The following is a 19,512-nucleotide window of genomic DNA, read 5'->3' as shown; positions in this document are numbered from 1 at the left end:
AGTATTTTAAATCGTATTTTAGAAGAGACAAAACCTGTTCCTCAAAAAAGGATACAGCAACCCTAATAAGCCTTTGGTTGTGTCCTATTCTTCTTTAGCCTGAGTGTTGCTGAAAAATAAGCTAAACTTCTCTTAGTGACGATGCAACACACTCCACTGTGATGAGTCATTCAGTAATTAATATTCTGTGAGCCACTTTTAGTTCTGAAGTCCATCTCATTTTGTTTTTTCCATATCGCGCATTGAGAGTGGTTTCATTACAAAATGAATCGTAGCATGCCTGTGTTAGACTGCTTCTGGGAGAAAACAGTAAACAAATCCAAAGAAATCCCTGGAAGGCTCTCTGGCATGTCTATCCTCTGAGATATCACCGGGCACCGCTGTGTTTCCAGCTCTGTGATATGAGCTATAATGAAAATAAACTGTTGAATTGTTTTATTCAGCTTTCAGGAGGTGTCAGAGAACTCCATCAGAATGTAGACAAAACTACAGAAGATCCAGAGGGTTGGTCAGTTCCGACAGGCCTAGTCTGTCTGAAAAACTGCATTTTCAACCACAAGTAAACAAGTTTCCACAAATGGATGGAAGAAAAACTACTGACCCACTCCAATAAGTGGAAATGCTGTGCAACCCATCTTGAAAAGTGTCTGACCTAGATAATCCAAATCACTCCTCTGAATTCACCATGGAAACCAAGAATGAGGGGACACATGGCATTAAAAATGAATCATAGTAAACACAATTCTGAAAACATAAACATTTCTTAACACAAAAAAACGTAATGTACAAGGACATGGTATTAAGCCTTGTTTCGAAAGATATTCCACTAGGATATCCAATTCCTGAGAAGAAAGAATCCAAAATGACCAAAATGAGACTGGTAGTTACTTATCATATCTTTCCTTTTAAATAATTCATTCTAAGCAAGGAGAGCAAAAGCTGGCCAGAGAGAACATTTCTTTTAAATTAAGAAATGTGGGCAGTTCTAATTTCTTTCAAATGTTATTCCTCAGAAGGCCTGAGTCCTTCTAAAATAACATTCTTCCTTCCAAGTCTAAATGTCAGCAGAAAATATTCATCAGCATTACAGAAAGCGCATGGTATATACAAATAGATATATACTGTAATAAAAATGTAATTTTTGTAAGATGCACCCTGAAAGATTTTGTAGGCTTAAAGAAATCCGTTCACTCTGTCTTGAGAGCTCTCGGGAGAGGTCTAAGCTGGATGTGGCTGGAATATGATTAGCTGGGATAGTTCAGAGCAGTGGTAAAATCATGTGGTCACTTGATATGTTTTAGTTTGTGTAAGCTTTACTTTTATAACTGAGGAATTAGTTGTTTTTTTTATTTTCAGGATGTCTTTCTCAAGGCCAGGATCTATCTCCCTTACGTGTGGGCCATCTTTAATATTACAACTTGTTTTGTTTTTACTTTAGACATGGCTCAAAAATACTGAAGATGAAATGATTTAACTGTCACTATGGATGGTAACAAAAAAATGGGTGTAAACCTACTTTATCATTCAAATTCTCTGATGTACTACTCTACTGCACCATTTCTCTGAAGGAAAGGATCCTGTAATAAACCAAGCTATGTTTTCTAGAATTATCTTTTGCTTGTCCCGAGAATCAAACTTCACTGGCTTTCACGATAAACCCCTGAGGCAGTAAGCTGATGGACTGCCCAAGTCATACAGATGTAAGATTATATAACAGCTTACTTTTATTTCATGTGAAATAAGATCACAGGAATCAGGAAGTTAGGATCCCCTGCAGAGTGAGGAGCTGGCCACTGAGGATGGGTGGAGACGGAATGCATGGAGGAATGGAGGAACAGAGAAGGTATTACTGTAGGTTTGATACGTTTTTCTGAATTTCACGTTTTGGGGAATTCGGAGTTAGAGTAACAGAAATGAGGCAGATGTTGATGGCTCTCATTCCTCCCAGACATTCGTTAAAAAATGCCGGTGTCTGGGAGATCTTGTTAACATCTTATAATTACAGAACAGTCCCGTATCAACGTGCAACACTTCACTGTATTTTGTGGTTCAGCTCATCAGTTTTTTTTCTCCTCCTTTTGTCTTCTTTTGTTTTAAGCTTGGTTGTTTCCTTTTCCCGATCTGAAAATCCCACTGCTAACCGGAAGGGTGGATTCACCCAGAATTTGGTTAACGCCTGTAGATGCTGCACCGTGCTATGAGGAAGACTTCACTTAAATACGGGGGAGACAACTTAAAAGAACAGAGCCAAATAATGAATTGTATCGGCATGTAATTGTCGTTATTTAATTTTTGACACTGCAACACTCACTGTTTAATACAAGCAGGAATGATTAACTTTGTTCTCCAATTGATTTGGATGTGCTTGTTTTAATGTCATTTGGCAGCATTTTCCACAGGCAGCATTGATGTACTTATTGGTAGCCGATCTTTGATCACTGAGAACAATGCAGAGCTCACTCTCGTCATCCTGGAGGGAGTTCATTAATTGTTAGTCAGCTTGATACAGATTTTTTGTAGTTGGCTTTGATGCTCATTCATGGAAACCGCCTGCTACCTTCATGAATCTAAAGGGCGAGGGTGTGTTCCGTTTTTTGCTCCTCTCGCACTCTTCACCCTCAGCAGGACAGCAGAGCTCTTGACCTTCAGCTGCAGAGCCTCTGTTGTGACATGGCCTTGTCCGGAGACACAGTGCAGCACTGTGGGAAACCCTCTCGCACAGATGTTTCAGCTCTGTCGTTTTCCCACATGATGCCCCATCACCCCACAATCAACTAGTCCTGAGCAAAGCTACACCAGCTTCTTCAAAAGATTTACTCTCGCCTGCCCTACAGAAGAGCCCCTCGTCTGGGAGCGTTGTGGTACCATTTCAGATTCGCAGAACTTTTGCCAGCGTCTGTCTCACACTGTAAGACTAGTTCTTCTTAAATAAGCACTGAACAGCAAAAGAAGATGAATTCTCCTGTGGGACAATTACACGCCATTAAAAGAAAATATATTTCACTGAGGCTAGAATTTAATTTAGCAGCGACCATTGCTTCTTCATGGGGTACAAAGGCAGCTTTATTCACCTGATGTTTAATGGCTCAGGTTTTTGTTTCCCAATTCCAATCTTACAGTTCAAAATACCTTGTTTTATCCCTATTTACAAATATGGATCATCTCGAAGTCACCTGTCTGTCATGGAAGGGTGGAAAGCAAGTTCTGCGTCGTCACACATTGGAACCACCCCACCCTAGTTTGGACGACGCGAGCGCAGTCAGACCGAGCCGGCTTATAACTCAATGGCCTCGTACCGTCATCCGCCTCCGGGGGCCCGTCGTAGGACTTGTCGATGGCCGCCCGGAAGCTCTCGTTGCAGCCTCGCCCCCGCACCATGTGCGGCCTGGGCCTGTGGAAGGGCAGCTCATTCTTCTTCACCTCCGACATGGCCGTCTGCAGGCTCTCCAGCGAGCTCGACTTCTTCAGGCCCAGGGTGGGACCCAGGTCTCCGCCGCGAGGCGGACCTGTCGAGGGAGAGGCGGGAGCGGTTGAAATCCGGCAAATGAGCAAGGGCATTCGAAACGCGACCCGCCAACGCAGCAGACCAGAGGAAGACAAGACTCAGGGAACGCCCAGAGGTCTTCCCCCTCTCTCCCTCCTGTCTAAAAGCAATAAAACATTCAGCTACCGTATGGCTTTACAGCCCGGTTTTGTACCAAATACTACCATGAGAACAAACACCAATTTGTTTTCATAAGACCTTGGTTTGCCTCTCTCTCTCTGACAAATGTATCTTTGAGAAGGAATTTCTCAAATTTTGCTTTCACTGGGGGCTGGATTCAAAATAACATTAATCCCAGGACTGTACTGGATATGATAAACATGATGGCGATGGCTACTTACCATCGCTGGGAATTTCATCACTGATCAGCGATGTCGTACTTTATCAAGATATAAAACATATCCAGCAGGGCATTAGAACTAATGGCATTCTGAATACATCCCTCAGTGAAATCCAAATAGTATATTTAATAAAGATTACAGGGTGTACAGAGGTATGGACATAGCCTCCATTGCAGATGTCTTATACCACCCTTCTATTTATACTTTATTAATTTACTGTAACTTTAACCTATGCTCCTTTCTTGCGAGAATTTGCTACCATCATTTCGAGAGACCCATGGATCATGAAGGAAGTCAAAATTTCTCACATGAGAACACATGGAGGATGAAGCTCTAACCCTCCATTTGCCTTTGCAGCTCAAGAGAGCCATATATCATCATCATCCCGGTCACTTCAAAGGAACGGTGGGCAACTTGGCTCCACTGAGCCTTCAGATATATAATGCTGCCAGATTCAGACAGAACTGAGCTACCCAGCACACTCAAAATTCATCAAGGCAGACGTATTCTGAAGCTTGTGAAAGGCTAAGGGGTTAGGGAGCAATTGCTGAATTACTGTCATATTAAGCACGTTCCGAAAATTAAGCGCCCTTCACAGAACAGTGCAAAGTCCAATTACCAATATAAATCTTTGACAATACATGCCGTACATTAAGAACAACCCTTTTCCAGACTACCACTTTGAAGTAAGAAGATTTATTTATATATATAAATATGAAAGCCCAGCAAAGAAGAAAGAAAGCAGGTTGATTCTTCTGGGAAAAGGTACAAAGCAGAGGAAATTTTCAAGTTACGTAAGCACTTTAAATCCCCCTGAATGTGTGGGCTGATAGCGGGTTAAATCCACTGCCTTAAATCCCTTTTAAAGTTTGAACTCCTTTTATGAAAATTACTTTTTAAATTTTGCCTGCACTGATCTAAGTGATGAATGGTCCTGCTGAGCCAGGAACAGGCTACACTGTTTATCATCTCAATCAATCATGACTTTGACATTGCTGGAGTACTCTCCAGCCCAAAACACATCTATCTTGTAACATCTCCTAACATCCTTTTCTTACGGTAAGGGAGATAATCACAAGAATCAAAATGAAATCATTAGCTAAAGGAATGCAGATCTAACAATGCATTCATGAATCAAAAAAATCGTCATATTGACAGCCACCGTCAGTTAGAATTCAAACAAGCTTTGCCTTCAATTTTTTTCACTAATGGGCATGCAAATTAAGATTGAAGTGGCTGTATTATTTTAATCCATACAGTCACAGAAGGCAGTATGAACTAAACTCTAAATCAGCAAGAAGCAACCTTGTGTGCAGGACTGTGGTACATGAAGATATCCTGTTTATCAAGCCAGTCCCTTTCACACTGTTTTCTCAACAGAAGTGATGTCTCAAGACATAAAATTGAGACTAATACCTACGAGACTATGAATGTTTCTGTCCCGAAATCAAATCCCTAACCCACTACCTTATTGTGTTCAGGTAGCTAACGGGGACCAGGGAGAAAATCCTTAGGGAGACAATGTGGAGCAGCCAGGCAAGCCTCACTTGCAGGTTTTTCCCTGCTTTAGGACAAGGGGATAACATGCAAACTCTACACAGAAGGCACCCCAGTCCAGAATTAAATCCTAACCCTATCCGCCAATATTCTTTGTATTGTTATATCTTTCATGGAAACCCCTCCCCCACCAGAATCACACCACCGGGAGACAAATAAAAAAACATGAGAGAGTATTTGGTTTATATGAGATAATGGATCTGGTGAGAACTACATTTCCCAACATGCTGTGGGGCGGGGGATTATCTGCTGCCCTTTGTCACCTGACCCATCAGGTGAACATTTAGGAACCAGGAATTGTCGTCCTGCATCCCCCACCTGGATACAGCAGGTGAAGGAGCTCAAATTAATAAGAGAATGGACAAGAAGTGGCAGTAAAGAGCTGGACTGTGGGGTCATAAAAGGCTTTAGGACAGTGCCGGTCAGCAACACAGTTGTGAGGTTTCAGTTTGAGAGGAACTAAAAAAGCTCTGAAGAGAATTCAGCCTTTTCTTCTGTTTTTATAAATTAATTCAGAAATGGACACCTATGCATGGATCTAAAACATCCATGTTTGTTGTGCCCCTTGTACAAAACCAGCTGATCTGACCAGCACTCCAAAGTGTGACAATCTTTGCAATGTTTCTCAAATGCACCACACAGTAATTGCAAATTTCTGCAAGTAACAACAGCGTCTCTTGAGTCCCAGCTTAAAACCTTGTGCATGCAATAAAAGGAAAAGGTCAAGTCTTCTACAGCCCTGAGAAAACAGGTTGACTGTTGGAGAAGGGCAATTAGAAGCAAACAACAACAGAGGATTTAACTTGAAACTTTAAAAACTACAAAAAAACATTTCGGAATAACATACTTTTTGGCAATTAGTGTTTAAATAGACTGTTGAAATAAGAAATAAAAGCTACTGAGGGAGTAATGTTTAACACTCCTCAAGTTATGGTTAGATTTACCAGTCAAAAAAACTTAAAAAGTACAGACTATGACAGAACAAGTAGACTGATTTACAGAAAGTTAAACTGAGCTCTTGGTCTGGGCCTTAATCTGTTAATGATTATTAGGCTATGTGTTGTAAAAACATCTGAGACTGGGAAAAAAAAAACACAATTACTTTATAAATAAAGCGCACACATGTGCAGAGCAGTCATTTCACAATTACGCTTAAGAAAATGTAGCTTGCAGCACATACAGTAACTATTAGGCGATGTGATCTGTGTGAAAGGAAAAAAAAGAAAACTTTTGTAGCTGTGGTTATGATAATCATCCTGTTCCAACACAAGGAGAGAAAGTGCTAGGTAAAAATGCTTATCTCCACTGTTTTAAAAGGACTTGAATGATTACTGTACTTGGAAAGATTTAAACTACCAAAATACTTGTTAATTTGTGGTTTGCCAAGAAAATTGAGAGTTTCAGGCTGGAAAGTAGAAAGAAGAAACAATATTTCAGCTGTTGAACCTTCTTCACATGTGTCAGGACGAAAAAGGCAGAAAAACTGGTCTGATGTAGCAATCAGCCTACACTGTAAAAGGCTTGTGTTGTAACAGCTGCACAGTCTTGGTCTCACAGAAATGTCATATAACCAGCAAACATATATCCCCTCTGACCCCACCTAATAAATGCACATCATGTATTATGCAGACGTCTTTAGGAACAGCCATAGTTCCTTAACAGGGGAAGAATACGTTAGCCAACTTTATTCTGCATGTGGCAGGTATTTGCAAACACAAAATATTCTAATGAAGCATCTTGATTGAATGTGGCCTTCATTAGTATTGTAAAATTAAGATATAAAGCTTCAGATAATGGCTATATAGTTTATGAAAACATAAATAAAAAGAATAAAAATAAAGACAAAGTAAGGTTAACTGCACCTTTAAAGCATGGACACTAGGCTTAAGAACAGCTTCTACCGAACAGCATTAAACATCCTTAACAGCTGACTGCAGTGCCTCAGACTTAATGCACCTCTGCACTATGCATTTCTGACTTGGTCTACCATGTTTTTTTGTTCTCCATCACATACTGACTGTCCATGCTATCAGTATTCATTATCCTCCTGTAATGTACTGTCTAACTTGTGTGGTGCCATGTCATCTGCAGTACTGTCCATGTACTGAGAGAAGAGCATGAATAAGTGCTCCGATGTACATCCAATGTACGAGGCAACCTTGAGTTTGAGTGCGAGACTGTGGTACAGTACATGAAGATATCCTGTTTATCAAGCCACTCCTTTACACACTGTTTTCTCACCTCAACAGAAGTGATGTCTCAAGACATAAGTTTGAGAATAACACCTACAAGATTATGAATGTTTCTGTCCCGAAATCAAATCCCTGAGCCACTACCATATTGCGTTAAGTCAGCTAACGAGGACCAGGGAGAAAATCCTTAGGGAGATAATGTGGAGCAGCCAGGCAAGCCTCGCTCGCAGGTTTTCCATGCTTTAGAACATGGGGATAACATGCAAACTCCACACAGAAGTCACCCCAGTCCAGAATTAAACCTTGCCCTTTTCTGCCAATTTTCTATGTACATACGGCAATGAATTCTTCTATTACTACGCAACTAAAAAAAATCTGCTTCAGTGAATTTGGGACAAATAACAAAAGCATGAAATATATCTTTTTGGTTTGACTACCTAGTCTAAGGCTTATCTTAATCCAGACTCACCAATTCAATCCTGCTCTGAGGCAGCAGCTCTATTGTTTATTAGTTTGGGCTTTCCAGAGATTTCAGGCTGTGAAGACCAGGGTAATTATGCCTGAGATAACCTTTGTCAGAAACACACAATGTAAACTAAAAGAGTTGTAAACAAGCATAGCATCACAAGCATAAAGAAAAAATGAATCACAGGTTATCCCTGAGGACAAACCAAGGGGAAAGAGCTTTAAACAGCATTATGTTTCAAAATTAAACCAGAAAAACACTGATACTTCACATCAGAACCCTTTGTCTTCCACACTTAAAGCTGTTTTCTAACCATAAGCACAACAAATCACATTTCCTTTGAAAGCTCTAGCCGATTCAGTAAAACAAAATTCAGATTTTTAAAACAGCCTCAAAGCCGTAACATCACATTTTGCAAGAGTTTGAAGAAAATAAAAACTACATGTTCTTTCACTAAGAGCACATAATCATGCCACAAGAAGTATAAGGACAAAATTACAGGCAATGGAATTTTCTATAACCTCACTTGCCATTTTCTTTCTCTTTACTAAATGTAAAATGCAACAGGCTGTGCTTTTTTCCTTGCTCAACAACTAGCTATTACTTCTAATTTTGTGAATGAAGGTGAATTCTTTATTCTACTCTGATGCGAATTATTTATCGAATCCAAGACAGAAATCACTAGTAATCTAGTAATCTCTAGTTTTCCTGCACAGTTCTAACACTGGACTGTTAAATGTCACTTTTTTAAATCAGCACTTGAACCCGTTTCTACATTTTTTTCCATACTGTACTTTCTCAGTCCCTCACTGCAGTTGTTTTTCTGTTACACACACACAGTATGACATACTTAAACTCGCTACAAAGCTCATTATTCTTGGCTCCCCAAATCCAGATTTTCTATATAAAAATATTTTAATATGATATAATTAGAATTTCTAGATTTTCTGAATTTGCACTCATTAAATATTAACCTCTCTGAAATTACAACACTGCTTAATGATTACATTTCAAACGATATCATAGAGATCGAATACTTGACCAGATTCGTTCTGTAGACCACTGCTACCATGCATGAACATAAGGAACACAAAGGATATGGAGAGACTTTCTGATTTCTGTTTCAGAAGTCTCTGCTTTCTCTGAACACACTGGCCCACCTATTTCAAAACACATTACTGGTTAGATTTCTAAGAATTCAGAAGCTTCATTTTATTTTTGGCTACCTGTACAAGGAGATGTTCCATACTTGTATACAGTATAATATAAACACGGACTGAACTGTTTATTGGCCCAGTGGATAAAACCCGCTTTTCATGATCCTATATTCTCGTGTATTCTTTGTACATTTTGGCAGGAAACGTGGTCCTCGGATCTATTTACCTAGATTTGTGTGTATGTGTTTCTCATCCATGAATTTTAAATGTATGGTTTCTGAGGACGTCAATTAAGATGGGTCAGACAACGTCCGTGTGAAAGTGAGAAGAAAATGAAAGATGCATTATTTATGCTGCAATCCTGTAATTTCCAACAAGCTTTGTGTAGTTGGTTTTGTAAAAGCCAGCCTCTGCCTAGCACTAAAGATCCCTTGAATCCCAGTGGATGGTGTACCTAAGGTCTATGTAGCTTAATAGCACATTTAATACAAGATGTATATTTATGCATACTTTTTAGAAGCAGATTCATATACAGTTTCACTACTTAAACACAAATGAGTCAGGGAAACAGTAATTTTAACACTGGAGTTTTAAAACATTTACCCTCATGCCTTAGCCAGTAACATTTTAGACACATTTTTTATTTCTGTTTTGTTGAGCTTTGGGGAGGGGGGGGGCGGATGGGGCAAGCTGAGCTGTGTGAAAATAAAGTTATAAACTCACTTCTGAGGCCAAATAGGATTTATTTTATATAACGGTTATAAATAGTGGGGCTGAGCTCAAAGATGTACTGTACGATGAGGCACTGAAATGCTCACTTTGAAAGCAGGATTTATGTCACAAATGTAATTATTTCAGACCTACTTCGGTTTATAGAATTAAGCAGCTTTTTGGAGGCATTGCGCTGATAGCGTGTAAACTAAACATTACAATGGAACACTTGCCATATACGTAAGAATAGTTATAGCTGTTGTTTTGTCTAGGCGTGGTGATTTCTCTCTATGAACACCACACACTGGTGTGTCCCACTCAGTTTGCATTAGAGAGTACAGGATCTAGACTTCTAAGAAATGAATAGGCCACATAAAAAAACAGCGCGGATGGTACTTTCACTTCTGTGTTTTACGAGTGCTATCGGCTCAATCAAAGCTTGCCAAGCGTGAAATCAAGGCTTTTTCAGAAGCCACAAGCACAGGCTGATTCACAATCGGAACTCATTTGCAATAATTAAGCCTCCCAGGTAAAGAAGAATAAAATTGGGATACAGTTAGAAATCTTTGGGGCATGGAAGGGGGAAACATTCATACTAAAGTTATTTTTTGAAGATTTATATAAAAAATGTAGGTGAGGACAAGGGAAAAGATGAGGACGTTTTTCCAAAGAAAAACAATGAGGATATTTCCCTATCGTACAGTAATTGTGTTCTTCTGTCACAGCCAGATTAATGTTATAAAAATGTTGTCAGTTTTACACAATGTTCTCTAGGGAGGGTGATTTAAAAGGTCAACTGTCACTGCAAAGCATTTGTTACTGCAATTTAGACTTCCAAGATGAATCACAGGTTAGCCTTTCATAGGAGATATTAGCTTTGTTTTTTATCGCCAAAAGTCAGCTTGGATATTTTTCTTTTAATTTAAGACATGGGTGTTAAACGTCTTGTCCAGCACAGAGTCTGTAATGTTTTTTTTCCCCTTTGAACTTTTCACCATGAACAGGCCAGACCAAACTCAGGTTTCAATGTGCCGCTCCTCAAATTAAGGAATTGTGAAATTAACCTGGGAAAAGGAACCTTTAAATGAAGGAACCCAATTAAGCTGTGAAAAAGTTTAAAAGAAGACTACTAATAATTGCAGTATATTTAAGATAAAATAAAGTGGTGTAATGTTTATTGTGAACGTATTTCAGCAAGTAAACCCTCTCTAATTTCTGAAATGAAAGATGACGCATACCATTTTAAGGACAGCTTCTCTTTTTCATCACCTTATCACTTTTAACAGCTTTATTTTTCCATATACAAGAATCTAGTTCATCTGTCCATCCATCCAGTTTCTAATTGCTATTTCCAATACGGGGCTGTCGGGAAATCCACAGACTATCCTGGCAAGCCATAGGGATTGAAAGGCAAGGTAGGATACACCCTGGATGGGACACCAGTCCATCACGGGCCAGACCCACGCTCACACCGGGGGCTAATGTTCCCAGAAACCAATTATCCTACCGGTATGACACTGGACCGAGCGGGAAAGGAAAGAGGAAACCCAGGCTGACATGGGAAGAACAAAAACGCCACGCCGACAGCACCCCAGGTACCGCATTTGAACCCAGGGCCTCTTGACACTGCGAGGCAGCAAAAGCTAACCACTGTGCCGTGCCACCCCTAGTTAACCTGCCAAAAAAGGAAATCAAGTTTATAAAAGGTATAGCGGTGTTACAGTAAACTGGAGATTTGGAAAATATGAAATTCCTCATTCCAGAATTCCCAAATTAAGTTCTATTTCAACTAGATGTTGCAGAAAATAAAGTAACGCCAGTGCCAAAAGAAACACATGCACGGTACCGTCCTGAGCTGATTTCATTCCCTTTAACATTTTGATGAGGTTTTCCCATTGCCAAGAAACCCTGTTGGTGCCAACCTGGCCATCTCCGCCTCTATATTAATCACAGGCATGGAGAAAACCTAAGTATTCATTTTATTGTATGATACCCCGAAGATGCATTGCATGGGTAATTGTCCAAGACAGACCTTAAAAGGCATCTCATAATTACAGATCACCTTTATTAGATTAAGGCTTCTGGCTGAAAGACCATTAGGTCACTTCTGCTTCACTGGGGGTAGGAGAGATAGAGCTCTCTCATCATGATTTTTAAGTACTTAATCACTCATGAAAAACGGCTGGAGACATTTTTTAAATCTTATGGGTTTTTTTTGTGTGAATACTGAGCAATAACTAACACCAAGAAACCACTTGGAAGAAAAATTTCATTGTAACCTTGAACCGGTCGGACTGTCCCCTTCTATGCAATCACAGGTTTTTGACAGAAAATGGTAACTCGATATTTCTGGTGTCACACTTGACGTTTATATACAGCACTCCCATCCTAACAAAAGGCACAGTAAATAAAGGAGGAAACTGTTATAGCGCATTCTAGAAAGGATTCGATCCAGAAAGAGCAAACTACACGTCTCAAGAATAAGCAGAAAAGATCAACATCCACAGACTTTGCATATGCAAGATTAAACTGTAGTTGAAAGAGACAAGGACATTATACAATACAGGACTAAGCAAAGCAAGGGATTTCACAACCTAAAGAATCTGCATCAGGTAAACTATAAACACTATCCTTCTCGGATTCCCTAAGGATCTCCTGCGGTTATATACTTTAGGCACTGGAGCAGCATGGAAAGAGGACAGCTCTGTGGAATGGACGATCCTCATCTGTTCCAAGTCTGTAGGCAACTACTTCAAGAGGACCTGAAAACTTGTTTGTATTGCCAAGAAGACGGCCTTCTCCAAAACAAATGAATCGACTGATTCAAGATTAAATCAACAGGTGCCTTTCGTGAGGAATCCATGCTAAACCCTCTCACAACAGACTGGGAAGTGAGAAAACCAGACCAGTGAGCAGGGGAGTGAAAGATATTTAGGACAGTACATGATACAACAATATACTATTGCAGTGCCTGTCTCCCTGGGTTTTAAGAATCTCTCCATTTCTGCCAGCAGGGATTTTCTGTGAGCTGCATCCTGAGATGACCGTCCAGCTCTCTTTCTGCCAAGCCTGGATAACAGAGAGCAGCAAAGATGGCATCGCAGCAACTAAGAGGATGAGCTGGCCATTATACGGAGGAAATAAGTAATGCCACAGAAAAAAAATAATTATATAAATACAAAAATTCAATGTAAAACTGCTGGCATGCTTCCCAGATTCAGTGTTAAAGATATCTAAGGTAACATTCCTTGCAGGAGCACTGCCAGGGAGTGAACAGAGCACAATGCTGCTGAGTTAGTCCTCAACAGAGAAATTTAGAGGGTGCCTCCAGGATTTCTCTTTTTACAAGAACGTGATTGAGAAAGAATGAGACTTGATTTATAAGATGATAGCACATATGTGGTCGCCGAGCTTTCTGAGGAATCCTTCATCATCCGCGGCGTAATGGGGAACCATTAACGAAGGCTCAGCTGAATAAGCAGGCTGTTGATTGCCAGTCTGGCTCGCTGGGTGCCAGGTACTCAGGCAAGACACGTTCTGTATAATTCAGGACCTGTGGTTAACCACACATTCTTTTAAATCTTCAGCACGCTCTTCGGCTTCTCCGAAAAAGGAGCGACGTACCGCATCAAGACACAGGGCCATCGATTTCCAACACGTCTGCCCGGCCGCGTGCTTAATCTACTGCTTTTGTTGTTGCGGTTTTTATTGGGGGAGGTTATTTTTTAAAAAAAATTATATTCCTCTCACATGACCGCATGCTTTTCTTGGCACCGACTTAAAACCTCCAGCGATATTTGTCATCATCATTTTGAAAAAAAGTTCCATGTAACCAGTACATGTTCCTAACGTTTCAGCTTTCTCAAAGCCCCTTTGTGCTTCACGGCGTTGAAAAGAGAAATGTTTGATTTAAACGAGTTTATTTTCAGAAACTTGGAAAAAAAAAACCACTTTCGGCCCTTTGCGAATCTTCGTCACGGTCTCATTTTTGAAGATACCCTATGGATGAATGAATATAACTGTACACAAATCTGGGATGTACAATGTAGCAAATGAAATGAACGCTCCCCCCCCAATTTTTTAGGCGAAAACTTGCAAGATAATTTGGCCCCAGGCAAAATGTCCTTATGCCAGCAGATATCAACCACATCCAAGAACAGCACTGCACTGGAGTCATACAGATTCATTCGAAAAGGGGTTCCAAACTAGGCCTACTGCTGCTAGTGAATTATTGCAGTAGCACCTGCTGTTTACAATCACACTATTAAGCAAATTCTGCTCTTCGGCCTGGTGCTTGAACAATTACAAGCATGCGGTTTTTCTTTTTAACATGCCTTGCTGGTGGCTGTCAAAATGCCTGCTAGCCCAGAGTAAAACCTCTTGGACGATGTCGACTGATCGGGCCGTTTCTACCCAATCCCTGGCCTGTGTGCTCCGACATTTCCATTACGAAGGAACATTTCTCAAGAAGCGATAGAGTAGCTGAAATCAGGAAAAAAAAAGGGTTGTTTTTTTATTATTTTTAAAGATTTATTCCTAAACTATCCGTCTTCCCCTCACAGTGATAAGATAGAACACACTGGAGCCCTACAGAGTCCATTAATGGCATAAATCAGTGACTTCAAGGCCAAATTAACCACAATAATCTCGCCCTCCCACTGTTTTTAGAGGATACATCATTCAAAGCGCTGAAGCTCATAACGTCAGCCCCTCTCAGCTGTGTTTCCCAACTGTCTGGGCAATGCTCCATTGGCCTATCTCATTAATGCTCTCAACCGTACACTGTTTCTCAACACAGAAACAAGTAAAACTGTATTTCAGAGCAGGAAAGGGAAAAAGACAGGCATTTTATCTTTCCTTAAATTGGACTCAAAGATTAGCTTTTCATTCAGCAATCAATAACATAAAGGAAGGGAGATCAGCCATGAAGACGTACACACTGTGCAGATAAGTTGCTGAATTCGCTTTTTTTATTACAAGTGCAACTTTCTTATTTGAGGTGAGATTCTAACCACATGGGCATGGATGGAAAATTACAAAATGGAGGAAAAAAAACATATCTAGTAACTATTATTGTACTAAATACAAAGAGCTATTCATTTTCTCAATCTCAAAACCGAGCAAGCATTTTCTGAAATCGTGCTGTATGTAATTCGTGGTTAATGTTAATTCATGCTTTTAAGTCAATATCTTTTAACAAAACCAGGCTCAATTTAAAACCTGTACATCAGACCATTTAGAAAAGAATGCTAAATCTTGCCTTCTTTACCCTGAGGAGAAATGTTTGCTGTACCACAAGCATAAAATGTTGGCATCTGCATCTTTTCCCTGACTTGAAAAAAACAGTTTTCAGTATTCTTGGATTCTAGGATTAGTGACAAATATCTTTCTGTCCCAAAACTTACTATGCAGGGAGTGCACAAAATATGAAACGCCAGGACATTTGGAATGACTGTATACTTCTCCTGCCCTGCTCTTAGCTAAGAGTGCTCTTTATCAAGTACTCTACAATAAACTTGAAATCTGTGCATGGTTTACTGAAACAAAGACTGTCAGGGAATTCCAGATTCCTTTTCCTAGAAACTCCATTCTAATTAGAAGAAAAATTCAAAGCAAAGAAATCCTACACAGCCAGGCAGTGGCTACATTTGTAAATTCCTTCAAAAAGCCCACAGGGAGCCCAAGCATGTTAATGGGATGTTTGGTCTGGGATATACTCTCCAAATGTTCACTTAGAATGCAACCTTGTTTGGCTTAAGAACTCAACTGCTCGAAAGAAGACAACCTTCTGCCCAAAATACAAACCTCCAACTCCTACTCAAAAGTTTACACTTAAATCCAATCCTCTTTAACGAGGAAAGCTTAAAAAAAACAGGAGGTAAGCATTTTCCCCAGTTTAGAAGTTAATCCTCCTCTAAATAGGAAAGCAGGGATTCAAAAACAAGAAAGTCGAGATACCTACAGTATGCATTTCAGAAAGCTCAGAGGGCGATTTGGTTAAAATCTATAGCAGAATGTGGTGCATAAACAAACCACAACAGAAGCATCTCTCTGAAATGGGCCAGATTTAGTTATTTAAGTGCCCATTGCTGACACGTTTCAAGCATTCTCAAGCAAGTTTACTGGAAACCCACATGCACAGAGTTATTCAGCCTCCACGAACAAATTCTTCACACTCCTATAGCTTGAAAGGGGGCTCGACGAGCATTTAGAGAACGAGGTCGTTTTAACCTAATTTACTACAAAAAGCATTCGGAGAAGGTGCACGTTCCAGCAAAGCACTTTTGAGACGGCCACCCGGCATAGAGACCTTATTGCTTCTCTCGGCAAATGGCTTTATGATGCCGATGTGTCTACATCTCAGCCAGGGAGGTTTTAGGAAGATTAAAATAAAAAAGCAAGGCTTTTTAGACCATCCTGCTAATTAAATATGTCAAAGCTCATAAAGAAGTATTCTGTAGCTTTATTAAGCAATGTGCCATTGAAATCGCCACGTCAGCAGGGCATTCGGCGCACTGTCAATAAACATTAGGCAGCACATCAGTAAAACGAGAAAATGGATTGTCTTATTAAACATATTATTACTCCTGTTGACTATACTGGCTGGAAAATCACAGAGGCAAACGAAATATGCCCCCAATTACTCATGCTGCCATTTAAAATTCCTTTTGTTGTAAAGGGTACAGAACAAGATCGCTACGTGTTACTAATACCCAGATGGAAAGGAAACCAATTGCATTCCGTGAGACCAGTTTCAATCATAATATAGAAAGTAAAAGAAAAGTAATAATATACTTGTACTTATATAGTGATTTTCATCCTCAAGAATTACACTCTACATACAGGAAGGGACCCATTTCATCCAGCACTACAGCCATTCTGCTAACCAGGTGGTGGGGGGGGAAAACAAAACTTTGGCAGAAAATCGAAGTAAACTGTGAATCCTTTATTATACTGAAACTGCACTGGCTTTTATTTTTACTAGTAGCTGATGGAAACTGTATTTGGGCTTTAATAATGTCGTGTAGTCTGATTCTTTACATCTGAAAGCTAACATTCTCCAGAGCAGCTGGGAGAGTTCAGTTTAAAGACTCAGGCCAAGTCTAATACTACAGTCACTGAAAAGCCATTAAGCAACTGTTCACTCGCTGACACTTCTGCCTGTGTTATCACAGCGTGGCAAGCCAACAACTGACTGTTTCTTTCCTTTATTAGACAAATCAGACATAAACACTTAGCAAGGAAATAGCGATACAGAATAGAGATATACAGTAACTGATACAATATACATTGAAACTAATGAAACAATTTTGAAGTCCTGTGAAAAAAACATGGAGAGTAGATCCGGATTCTTTTATAAAATGAACTGGTTAAAAATGTTACCTCCATCAGCCACACAGAAGGATCTAAACCATAGACTCAAACATGAATTAAGTGTAAAATCAGATTAAATACAGAGCTTTCCAAGTTTACTGTTCTGCATGTTTCATAAACAGTTACTCATGCGCACAGCTTGCCTGGATCTGAATACAGCCCCTGAAGACAAATATAAGTGAAAGATTTTCCAGAGCAGTTGGGAGAGTTCAGTTTAAAGACTCAGATGACCCCTACTACTATAGTTACCGAGAAGTCATTAAAATTTAATTGTCATTGAAAGTAATCAAAATAACAAACATTATCGGCGAGTATACACGTCACGTTCTTCAATCGAACAGGGAGAAAATATACGAAGTCACAGCTTCTGAAAATAAAAAGCATTGTATTCTAACTGCCAGCAGCCATATTACCCTGCAGCTCTCAACTGGCAGCCCACTGAAGCTCAGCAGGGTTGAGCCTGGTCAGTACCTGGATGGGAGACCTCCTGGGAAGCTATGGTTGCTGCTGGAAGTGGTGGTAGTGGGACCAGCGGGGGGCGCCCACCCTGCGGTCTGTGTGGGTCCTAATGGCGGGGACACTATACTGTAGTGGGAGCTGTCTTTAGGATGAGACGTTAAACCGAGGTCCTGACTCTCAGTGGTCATTAAAGATCCCTGGGCATTTCTCCATAAGAGTAGGGAGTTATCCTGGTGTCCGGGCCAAATTTCCACCCTCTGCCTTTACCGTGGCCTCCAAATTGTCCCCATGTATGATTGGCTTGCACTTGCCCTGCGATGAACTGGCATCCTGTCCAGGGTGTACCCTGCCTTGCGCTTGTTGCTTGCCGGGTAGGCTCCGGCTTCCTGCGACACAGTATGGTATAAAACAGGTAAATGACATGACATGTATTCTAACTAAATTTGCATTTGGGACCTTGATACTATCAAGCAACTGTCCTAGTATTCCCACTACCATAGGCAAACGACTGTCCTTCTACACAGAATCAGATTGCGTTACATAACAAGCCAGAGCTATAAGTGAGAAGAGGCCACTTGGCCCATCCAGTCTGTTTGGCGTCAGGTTAAGGATTCTGGAGATGTTTCTCGGCCCTCAGTGATGTTTCCATCAAACAAACTTGTCACTTAGGCTCTTTGGGTAGCTGTCTCTAACAGTGGCAGACCACCAACAAGCTATCGCACTCTACATCAGCAGATGGAAACCCTGATGCAGATCTTGATCTGATAAATACAGACGCTTGCACCTCATTTTCGGCAGCAGGAACATCATCAAAGGGTTATGAGTGTTAACGACACTAGAGGGTGTTGAGAACCAAAGACTGGAAGACCAACTTCTGATTATCTTGTCATGATCTCCCATTACTGATCCTTTGGAATGTTTTAGGAGCCTATGATTTTTTCTTATTGGTCCCAATGACGTTTTTAAGCAAAACGTTCTGAACTGTATACTTTAATGTTAATTTCATTATATGTCTTAAGTTTCTTTAACAAAATACTGTATTATAGAATGCAGATAAATATGCTGATACATAGGAGACACCAAAATCATGCCCATTCCCAGGGATACATTTCATGTTTTCATGCAATTAACAGTTTGCTTTAATTATAAAGAGAAGGCTCACTGTGAACAGTGTGACAGGTTAGTTTGATTGACAATTGAGTGCACAGAACGCTCAGCCAAAGCCCTGTTCACCGATTCGATAGCACTGCATATTAAGTACAACTGAAACTAACTTAAAATGGGCTGCATCTGCAAACTTTTTAGCTTCAAAGGAGCTTGGCAGTCTTGAAATATTTAATACATGCTCATGTTATGTTACAGTGCCTTAGAATATGTATATTATTCCCTATTTAAACATTATTAAAAATGAAAGTCAGCCATTTCGAAATATAGCTGAAAAATACAAAAATACCATGCTGAGAATTCTCCAGAAAGAGACATGCTGTAGACATAGTACTCATCAACGAGCATCATCTACGAGCAAAAGCAATATATGATCTAATAATGCCCCTGCAGATTGACAAATATTAATAATAGAACTTCATATCTGGGTAACCTTTTTAATTTCAATCCAAATATTCAACTTACCTTGCTGAAACTCCTCACGCCTACTAAGTTAAAGTCATGCTGCTCAGGTAAAATGTGAATAGAGTTAACGTTAAGTTACTTA

At 40.1% G+C, this 19,512-nt stretch overlaps 1 protein-coding gene across 7 annotated transcripts in view; it reads right to left on the bottom strand.

Moving 5' to 3' along the window:
* Positions 1-19,512, bottom strand: part of LOC148648748 (partitioning defective 3 homolog B-like) — a 319,671-nt gene that overhangs the window by 120,193 nt on the left and 179,966 nt on the right. For all 7 annotated transcript variants that reach the window (XM_088606610.1, XM_088606611.1, XM_088606608.1 and 4 more), the window contains one exon: positions 3,297-3,506. In XM_088606610.1, the coding sequence (XP_088462736.1) occupies positions 3,297-3,506 (210 nt within the window). The remainder of the gene's footprint in view (positions 1-3,296; positions 3,507-19,512) is intronic.

This window comes from Lepisosteus platostomus, chromosome 14 (assembly GCF_059453375.1).
Source record: "Lepisosteus platostomus isolate fLepPlt1 chromosome 14, fLepPlt1.hap1, whole genome shotgun sequence".
Taxonomy (NCBI): Eukaryota; Metazoa; Chordata; class Actinopteri; order Semionotiformes; family Lepisosteidae; genus Lepisosteus; species Lepisosteus platostomus.
This window is presented reverse-complemented; position numbering and strand designations above follow the sequence as displayed.